Genomic DNA, 10,087 nt, shown 5'->3' on the forward strand with positions numbered 1-10,087 from the left:
TGGGATGGAGGAGGTCTGCTGGTATGGAGAAGCCTCTGCTTGGTTTCTGCTCAAGAAAAGAGAGGCTTTGAGGCTGTTCCCTCCTCTCAGCAACCTGCTCAGTGTCAGAGGCCTGTGAGGACGTAGGCCATAGATGATTTGAAAGGCCCCTACAGAGTTGCAGAGTTGCGTTTGGATCTTAAAATGGCCAGTTTAGTTTTTCCCTCTGTGAAGGGATGCTTGTACCAAGTAACTTAGTTACTTAGTACCTAAGTACCTAACTTAGTACCTAACTAAGTTACTTAGTACCTAGCTGGCACTAATGAAGAACCTGGGAAATGTTGTGTTTGATTCAGCATTTCAATTGTACGTAGTTTCATTGTTTTTCTAACTTAAAGTGTCTGCCCCCAAATAGATGCCTGGGTAAGAAGCAGATTAGCTGCCTCCCTACGCCCAAGCCATCACTGCTTGGACCTTCCCTACTCTATTGTGGATGCAGTACCCCCCACCCCAAATGTATCCCCTTGGGACCATCCATTAGAGAAGGTCTTGGCTATTGGTATATGCTTACCAGGGCCTCAAAGGACTTGTTTTTTCCATCACTTCTGAGCTGAGTTCTATGGTTTCTGAACTAGAAAGGCTTCCACAAGCTATAAGGCAGCTTCTCTGGAGCTCCGTCCCTGGGTCTGTTTTGGGGTCACCCTCTTAGACTGAGAAACTTCCTGTATCTGGGGACCATTGTGAGTCTGAAGTCATGGGTCTTAGAAGTGGGCTCTAGAGGTACATGGGTGAATCCTCTGGGGGCCCAGATGAGAGAGAAATCAGCAGCCTGGCATCAGGCCATATAAATGAGGCAGAGGCCTCATTCTCCATTACATGGGGTTACAGCAACCCACAGGGACCACCCATGTCCTACAACCACTGTCTTGACTTGGAGGTGAGGTTGAGGGGCTCATGGTCACACAGCTTTTCCCCAGTGGGTCACAGGCTCCCTTCCCAAGGACCCCAGTACCTGCAAGCCCCACCCAAAAGGGGACAAGCCTGGCTCTTGTAGCAGTCACGATGTGACTACATTTAACCTTCTTGTTCTGTTGCCAGTGGAAGCGTGAGCAGGACTTTGACCTGCAGTTGCTGGAACGGGCCATGCAAGGGGAGAGAAAGGACAAGGAGGAAAATGGCTGGTTGAAAGTGCAGGCCATGCCTGTCACTGAGTTGGACCTGGAACCTCAAGATTATGACTTGGACATCAGCAGAGAGGTGAGGGCAGGGGCTTCCTTTGTGTCCCCCACCCCCAGGAGAAACAGCCTTTGGCTTGTGGCCTGACCACCCCACCCAGTGGCACTGCGGGCAGGTGTTGTCCTGAATGGGGACAAGGCTCAGTGTCAGTGTGGCCAGGAGAATGGATGAATAGCAGCTCGAGGCAAAAAAAGGACCCAAGGCATTTTTTTAAAAAAAGATATTTTATTTATTTTTGTGACAGAGTGAGAGAGAGAAGGGAGAGAGAGAGAGGGAGGATAAGCAGAGGGCAAAGTACACTCCCTGCTTCACAGGGAACTAGATGTGAGACTCGATCCCAGCACCCTGGGGTCATGACCTGAGCTGAAGGCAGATGCTTAACTGACTGAGCCACCCAAATGCCCCAGAGCTAAGGCCTTTTTTTTTTTAAAAAATATTTTATTTATTTATTTGACAGAGATCACAAGTAGGCAGAGAGGCAGGCAGAGAGAGAGGAGGAAGCAGATTCCCTGCTGAGCAGAGAGCCTGATGCGGGGCTCGATCCCAGGACGCTCGGATCATGACCTGAGCCGAAGGCAGAGGCTTTAACCCACTGAGCCACACAGGCGCCCTGAGCTAAGGCCTTTTGATGAAGATTCAGACCCATCCATCTCTCTCTTTCAACAGTTGAGGGCAAGTCACTTAATTTCTCTGAGCCTTGGTTTCCCCCGACAGTAAAGTGGGGTGTGGTAGGGGTAAGCTGACTCAGCACATTGCCTGGAGGATTAGTAGTGGTCAGAAAACCATGAGCATGGTGCCTGGCACATAGTAGGTACACAGGTAGCTGTAACCAGTAGGTAACCAGGTAGCTGTGGTTATTGGGATATGCTCTCTGGAAAACTAGGAGTTGGCCAGTCAGGGCAACTGATTGGGCCAGTTATCGGCTAACTTGGGCAATTAGACTTGGTGAGGAGAGGGTGGGTGTGGAGGGGAGCAGGTTTGAAAAATCACAGGTAAAATTTCCAGCCCTAGCAGAGCCTAGACCTGCGTCCTAGTTCTAGTCTGAGTTCTTCTAGTGCCCTCTGGTGGCACAAATGCATCATGACTGGCCAGGCCTGGAAAAGCAAGTAACTCCTGGGTCTTCTGTCATTGAGGAATGTGTCTTACCCAAGGGAAGAGCAAGGAATTAAAGTGGGACAGATTCAGGGTCTTCATGACATGGGGAGGTCTCCTGTGGCCTATACTGTGCTGTTTGTAAGCTCTGGAGAACAGTGCCTATGGCTGTTTGGTTCACTTCTGGGCTCTTAGTGCCCAGCATAGAACCTGGCGCATAGTAGGTGCTCTGTCAGTGTTTTCCGGGTGACAGCTCTGTTGAATGAAGTACACAGGGGCCTGCAGATACCCCACAAATATTTATAAGAGGACTTGGCATGCCCTGAAACTGCATGAGAGGAAGTGTTCTCACCACTTGAAGGCTAGATTTAGTAAATTGACATCTGTGGAGTTGCCGAGTTCTGGGGCCAGCTGGGGCTCCAGAGGTTAAGGAAGCCGGTCCCCCGCCCTTAGACTTTCTCCCTTTGGCACCTCTGCAACAACCGAAGGTCTGTGCTTTCTCACATTCTCCCAAGAAGCTTCTCCCTGCTGCCTTGGCAATGCAAGTATGCTTCGTGGTGTTCTGATCGGCCTGCCAGCCAGGGGAAAAAGTCCTTTCTTATCTCTAACCTAAATCCCTCCTACTACAATGTAATCTACTTCCTTCCTCTGGATCTGCCCTCATTGGAAATAACAGAGAAGAGCTTATTTCTTGCCATCTTTCACCAGACTGAAAGGTCTGCATGGGTTTAAATTCAAGTCCAGATCTGTCCTGGGATTGGATTTAGCTTGTTTTTAGAAACTTCAACCAACCTCATTTTAATGTGCTTTTGTAGTTCAAGGAGGAAGAAATTCCCTGGGGCGTGCAAAAGTTGCCTTTATCATTCTGAGTCTAAGTAGGGTGTCACCAGGCTGAGGTTGCTGCTGGGCTCACGTCAGAGACTGGTGGGGGGGAGCTGGAGATGTTGTCCTCTTGTGACCAGTGGATACTGCGTGGCTGCTTACTGTCTAGAGCAGAGGAGCTTCTGAGGGACAGAAAGCATGATCACTTCCTTTCATCCACCCACCCAACCACGCATCCCTCTACATAACCATCTTCCCATCCGAGGAGTGTTTGCTGAAGGGCTATTGGCTGTCAGGTCCCTGCACTTGACAGCAGAGACACAAACAGAAAACAGGACGGGATACCAGGGGTGGGGTGGGGAGGGGCAGGGAAGACTTCTGGAAGTGAGGTCCGAAGGGTCAGAAGGAGGGAAGCGAACGGAAGAGCATCCCATGTGGAGGAGAGTGCGGGGGCAGAGGCTGCATGGTGGATCCGTGTGGCTGTGGAGGTTGGCAGGGCTCAGCTCCTATCGAAGGCGGCATTAAGGATAATCATTTTATCCTGAGGGCTTCTGGTCTCGCCCTCTTGCCTTTCCCCACCGTCCCTTGGCCCGAAGGAGGTTGTCTGGTGTGGTGGAAAGAACACAGTTCTGATCCCGACTCCACAGTGGACAGCCCTTGATCTTGGCACATGACGTAGCTCCAGTGGGCTCCATGTGCTGCCTTGTGCTGGGGGACAGGGCGAGGAGCAAGTTCTAAGCCCAGTATCTGAGCCCCGCAGCCGCCGCTGCCTGGTCCTTTCCTCAGCTGGCCAAACCAGAGAAGGTCTCCATCCCTGAGCGTTACGTGGAGCTGGACCCTGAGGAGCCGCCCAGCCTTGAGGAGCTGCAGGCGCGGTATCGCAAAGCTGAGAAGATCCGCAACATCCTTGCTCGTTCCAGGTCAGCGCTTACGATGCTCGAGTCTTGACAGCCTGCTAGGCCGACCCCGGGGGTGTCTCTACTACCAGGGACCTAGGCCGGGCTGACTAGGGTGTGTGTTTTGTCAGGTCTCTGACTCACGTAAGCCCTATTTATTGCAAAGGGCAGGCTGGCTCTCAGAATGGCACCAGCCAGTCCATGAGGAGGCTTGCCAGGTCATCTGAAATACGCCATAGAGGGCTGCCCTGGTCCTTTGCCCCTAGATCTGTGTCTTCTGATGCTGGCCAGTATAGGGAATGGAGCCAAGTGTGACAGTGAGGTGGACACAGCTGGACATCAACCCCAAGGTGGGTGGTCTTGTGTTGGGGCCTATGTTTCCTCACACAGATCCCTAGACCAGAGCCAGGGGCTCAGCCGGAGGCCTTGCCCACTTCCCAGGAGGCCAGGACGGTTGGCTTTCCTATCCCGCCCCTGAGCTTCAGAAACCTAAATGTGGTATTGGAGGGCCTCTCTTTCAGAGTTGGGTTAGCCTTTTCATGTGAGGATTTAATAGGAATGCAGAGCTGGAACTCTCTTCTTAAGGCCGTGATCCCCCAGAGGAGGAACAAAGCTGTGGCTGGGTGTTTGGGAGAAGCACATACGCCTTTGTCTAGGGAGAGAGCACTCTGTGTTTATCCGATGCTCCTTAAAGGGGCGAGAGCCTCTAGGCCATGGAGACCCTCCTCTCCTGGGGCAGATGCCGGGGTGGGGAGGGCCCATAGCCTGCTTTCTGGCCCTCCTGCAGCATGTGCAACCTGCAGCCGCCATCAGGCCAGGATCGGAACAGCGCGGCTGACCTGGACTTGCAGCTGCAGGAGCAGGAACGCATCATCAACATCTCCTACGCGCTGGCCTCCGAGGCCTCCCAGCGCAGCAAGCAGGTGGCAGGTGAGGCCTAGGGTGCCAGCCTCCAGCTCTGCTTGGGCTCAGAGCCCAGCATGGCCTGTCAGGGAGTGTGCGGAAAGCCAGCTGTCAGGCGTGGTAATTGCGGGCGAGCGCGGCATGTCTTCCGGTCCCATCAGCACTCCAGGGAGGTGAGCTGCGGCGGGGTGGGGGGTGGGACAATTGAGGTTCAGGAGTGTCCGAGGCTAGAGGTCCAGGAGAGGGTGTCTCGAGCTCCTCCTTAAATCTGGGTGTGGTGCTGCTCTTCAGCTTTCTCTGAGAATGTGGGTTAAGAATAGGTTTTTCAGGCCCCTGAGACAGGACCAAGGCTAAGGTTTGTGGCTTCACAAGAAGGGGGACAGGAAAGCATTGGTGTTTGGATTTCTTGCTTAGGCAAGACAAAGGGGAACCCTCGAGCCCTCCCTGGGCCCCCTGCTTTGGCCCCCAAATAAAAGCCACTGTTTGCTTTGTCAGAGTGGCCTCTGCCAGGACTTGGGAAGTGGGATTCTTTGCTGGCCAGTGGGGAAAAAACACCATGGGATGGGGAGGGGGTCTGTGTGCATGTGCACACATGTGTGTATGTATGTGTGTACAAGGCTTTCTCTCTTAGCCAGGAAACAGACTTGTGGCTCCTCCCTCCACCCACATCTCCGCTCCCCGTGTGTGCCCTCCGAGTTGACCCAGTGCTATTTGTCCCCCTGATATAGGGGCCACTGTGTGTCTGGGTAGCGCCCGTGGCCAGGTGTGCTCTAGGCCTTCCAGGGAGGGTGTGATTGTAGAGCCTGAAGTGCTGTCACAGTCCCCCAGCCCCCCAACCCTGGCCAAAGGTCTGGAAGTGATGAAGGGTGAGGCCTGCTGGGCCCAGAAGGGACTGGCCCTGGAAGTCTGGTCTGGGGAGGAGAGCTTGAACATCACTTCAAGAAGCCAGGGGAGTGACCTTGGACAAGAGGAAGGCTGTTTTCTGCCTCCCCATGTTGTGATCCTGCACAGAGTCCCTGCAGCCTCTGCTATCTTTGCTCCCTTGGAGACTGCTAAGTGGACTGAGAGGTAGTTGGTGTGGCTGGGGAGACAGTTGAAGACTCACCCAGAACCCTCCTCCCAGTGATCCTGGGGGTTCCCTGTGGGTCATTTTGACTCCTTTTCATGTTGAGCAGGGATACTGCCACGCCCCCACCATAGGTGTCCTCTTGTCTGGCCTGTGCTTGCCCTACCTACATGGAGCTCAGCTTCCTACGGCTGGCAGGCAAGCCTGCCAGGGCTCATGCAGCCTGAGGGCAGTTAGCAGGGCTTCCTGCCCCTTTCCACAAGTGGCCACCTTTGCTACAGCCTTTACTTGCTCTTGCTCCCTCTCTTTAGCTCAGAGGCAGTATCTGGGAACTGCAGGCCTGTCCTAACCAGCCACCCTCGGCCCCATGGGTATGCTGCCCATGCCGTTAGTGACAGGCAGTGTGGCCTGCGCTCCTCCAGCCCTGCCGAGCCTGGGGCATCTGGTGCTGCAGGAGCAGATGAGGAGCCTAACGCCCTGCTTAATTCCTGTGTGCCCGTCTAGCGCAGCAGCTGGCCCTCTTCCCGCCTAACGCCCCCCTGTCCTCCAGGACGGTGCCACCCTACCCCCCCTTAAGCAACGGACTCCACTACACCTTTGTCTAACACCTTCCAAGTAAGAGCCCTGCCTGGCCTGCCTCTCCTCTAGTGCTGAGCATGCCCCCCGCCCCGTTGCTGAGATGATTGCAGTGCCACCTGCTTCCTTCCTTCCCCTGGCAAAGCCGCCGCTGGGGAGACTGCCCTGGACTGGTGGGTTGGTGGGGGGATGGGTGGTTTTTAGGAGCTCAACTCTTAGTGGCTTCACTACAGTAGGGACTGGGTGATCCAGGCCCCCTGCTTCCCTGAAACAGAAGCGGGAGCTGTACCCCTTCTACCCAGCTCTGTTTCCTGCAAGGAGTCCAGTGCCCTGAGGAACAATGCAGGCCAGGCTGCCAGCTTGGGGGTGGAAGTTAGTCTCGGGCTCTCAGGGCTCTGGCCAGAGAATGTAAAAAGCTGGAAGACTAGAAAAATCCAGGAAACTGGGGCCCAGTGAGGAGATAGAGGCTCACTCCAGGCCAAATGGAATTGGTGTCAGAGCAAGGACTAGGACTGCTCTTTTCAGTACTTGAGCACCTTAGGAGGGGGAGAAGAAGGGAAGCTTTGGGGTGAGGCCACCAGGGCACCTTGGCATTCAGAGTGTTCTGGTACCACCCCTTGTGGGGCCTCCCCACGAGAGCATTTAGTGATGAGAGGCAGGGAGGGATTAGGCAAGGAGCACTGGAGCAGGAGCCAGGAGGCCCAGCTTCTGGACCAGTCTTGGGGTGAGGTTGTGGCCTGAGCCCAGTTGCCTCACCTGGACAAGGGACGGTCATACCAGAAGTCTCCGTGGTCCTCTCCCTGACATTCCATCTTGCCATCATTTTGTAGGGTTTCCTTCTCTTTCCTTTGTGTGTATTTCCAGGTAGCATGGTTGCATACTTGCTCTGTGCCAGGCATTGTGCTAAGCATCTCCTTTGATCCACACAGCCACCTTATGAAGACATTCGCTCCCCATTGTTTAGGGGAGGAAATGGAGCTCAGAGACCTTGAGGGACTTGCCCTAGGAGTTGAAGCTCTAAGTGTCAGAGCCAGGGTTTGAACCCCTATGGTGCGAGTTCAGAGCCTTTGTTCCCTATCACTACCGTGGACTCATCTGGGCACCCCCAGGAGCTCTAGGTGTTTGAGAAGGGAGGGACAGAGAGTGTGTGTATTGGGGGTGGGGTTTGTGATTTTCAGCAGGTGTCCCCCAGGCTGGTGCCCTGCCAGCCTGAAGGTAGAAGGAAGAGGTTGGCCGGCTTGGGCCAGGCCCTTGGAAAGTGTGCATTAGAGAAAGTGAGTGAAGAACCACAGAAAAATGCTCCAGCCACATCCTTTGTCAAGGTCACAGGGACTTGTTGGGGTCACAGTAGGGTGTGTGGATTTCTCCTGGAGATCTGAGTGTGGTGATGCCACATGTGACCCATGCCAGGCCACGAAGAGGCAGGGGTGAGGCCCTGTTCCTCCCGGCTTTTGACACCCCTATAGTTGTGAGATAGGCCTTTAATGCCTTGTTTTAGAGCACATCCACCTTCCTCTTTGCCCTTCTGTTAGGGTACATCCTCATTAGGAGGTGGGTCTGACCATTCTGCTTTTAGGTTAATAAAATGAGACTCATGGAGGCTGAGAGCAAACGTTACTCAGAGTCACTCAGTGAATGAAGAGCAGGGCCAGAACTAGACCCCAGAGTCCTCTTTGCTCAGGACTTTTGCCTTATCAGGACAGAGACCCAATCTAGGGGCCAGCATATTGTCTGGCAAAACTTTCTAGATGTGGAAGGGGTGAAGAAAGGGCCAAATGCGCATGAGTCCTAGAGGCTGAGGGTCCCCCACCAGCGGCCGCATTGCCCCAGTCCCCTGCTCAGCTGCTCTCTGTCTTGTCAGCCTTCCATTTCCTGTTGTGTGTGTATACAGACATGCCCACTGTCTGCTCCCCAGATGTGGGCTGGGGTCCTGCCAGCTTCTTATTGTGTCCTTTGCTTTTTGCCAGCCCAGGCAGTGACTGACCCATGACCCAACGTGCAAAGGAGAAGTCTGGAGCTGGGGACCCCGTGGAACCAGTTTCGTCCAAGAAGATTGATCTTCCTTCCCCCAAGGAAACCCCCTTCCAGCTCAGCAGGGGTTCCGGCTGGAAGAAGGAGTGGTCCACCAACTGTGGGGAGTTCAGCATAGGGCTAGGTCCTAATAACCCTCCCCCCAACTTGTTTTAGTTCAGACTCCTTTTTACATATGACAAAGGCACTTTTGATACACACTGTAAAATACTGATGCTGTATTTTAGACTCAGAATATATTTTATAATGTTCACCTCAAGGGCTGAGTGGCTGGAAAGGGGAGGATGCAGGATTTTGGAGCTGCACCTACAGATTCAGGTACCATGTGCGTGGTAGATGTGGGAGAGGGGGAGAAGGGCAGGGCAGGCAGGAGCCAGTCCAACATCCATGAACTCAGGTGAAGCTTGGATTTGACATGTGCTTCCAGGGGGGCCCAGCATTGGGCTTGTTGGCATACTATCTGGGGGAAGAGGGCTCCTTAGCTGCAGAGGTTAGCTGTCCCTGACCTGGCCAGATGACTGACTCTGGAGAGGGAAACTCCAACAGGCTGCCATGTGGAGCCCAAGTCTGTGCCTTGGCCCTTGGGTTTCGTTTAGGGGCAGTAGTATATTCAAGAGGTTTGGCTCCCAACCTGTTCATGAGGCTCTCTCAGCAAAGGGCTCTCTTAGGAAAAACAGAACAGTTGGCTTTAATTAAAAAAAAAATATATATATATATATATATGTGTATATATATATATATATATACACATATATATATATATTTTTTTATATGTATATATATATACATATAAATATATGTATATACATATGTATATACATATGTATATATATATATGTATATATATATATACATATATATATATATATGCCCTTTGAAATACAGAAAAGGTGAGGGGAAGCACCTTTTATTGTATCATAAGCAATAAACTTCACACTGGGTGGTGTTTCCCTAAAACGCCCTGACTCCACACTAGGCTGTGACAGGACTTTGCTGTCTGCCCCGGAGAACCTAGGTCAGTTTCCCCGTGATATGGGCCTTGTGGCCAGAGGTCAGGCCATGTGCCCCCAGCATCCCTGATGGATGGCGGCAGGATTTGGACTTGACTTTCAGTCTCAAGTGAGGAGGGGGCTGCCAAGCCAGGAGCAGTGTTTGTGGCCCTTTATTTAAGTCATGAACTCATGATATTTTGCATACAGAAAATGATGTTTTAAGGAAAAATAAAAAACAACAAAAAACAAAACCTCCATTGGGTAGGGCCACACTTTAAATGAAAATTTGTTTTTGACTATGGTCGGAAAAAAAAAATCTTAACTATATTTAGAAATTGCTGTCTATTTTTAACTAACTCCATATGCTGCCAGTATCAACTTCATGACATTTGCCAAAATAAGATTTTATTTTTGCCTTTATAAGATTTTGTTGGAAAAATGAAATGAATATTTTGCAAGAAAAAGTTAATTTAAATAAAAGTGTAATGGTTTGC

General features: G+C 52.2%; 1 protein-coding gene across 15 annotated transcripts in view; it reads left to right on the forward strand.

The window, feature by feature from the left end:
* PLEKHA7 (pleckstrin homology domain containing A7) overlaps positions 1-9,323 on the forward strand; it is a 211,468-nt gene extending 202,145 nt beyond the window's left edge. For 7 of the 15 annotated variants that reach the window (XM_045066174.1, XM_045066177.1, XM_045066179.1 and 4 more), the window contains 5 exons: positions 1,078-1,236; positions 3,916-4,049; positions 4,813-4,955; positions 6,499-6,609; positions 8,538-9,322. In XM_045066174.1, coding sequence (XP_044922109.1) covers positions 1,078-1,236; positions 3,916-4,049; positions 4,813-4,955; positions 6,499-6,599 — 537 coding nt within the window. In that variant the 3' untranslated portion in view covers positions 6,600-6,609; positions 8,538-9,322. Of the gene's footprint in view, positions 1-1,077; positions 1,237-3,915; positions 4,050-4,812; positions 4,956-6,498; positions 6,610-8,537 lie in introns of all 15 variants that reach the window. The other 8 variants (XM_045066176.1, XM_045066183.1, XR_006602273.1 and 5 more) reach the window with 7 other exon arrangements.
* Positions 9,324-10,087: the final 764 nt, after the last annotated feature.

The sequence above is a fragment of the Mustela putorius genome, unplaced genomic scaffold, assembly GCF_011764305.1.
Source record: "Mustela putorius furo isolate JIRA1106 unplaced genomic scaffold, ASM1176430v1.1 tig00003859_pilon_pilon_pilon, whole genome shotgun sequence".
Classification (NCBI taxonomy): Eukaryota; Metazoa; Chordata; class Mammalia; order Carnivora; family Mustelidae; genus Mustela; species Mustela putorius.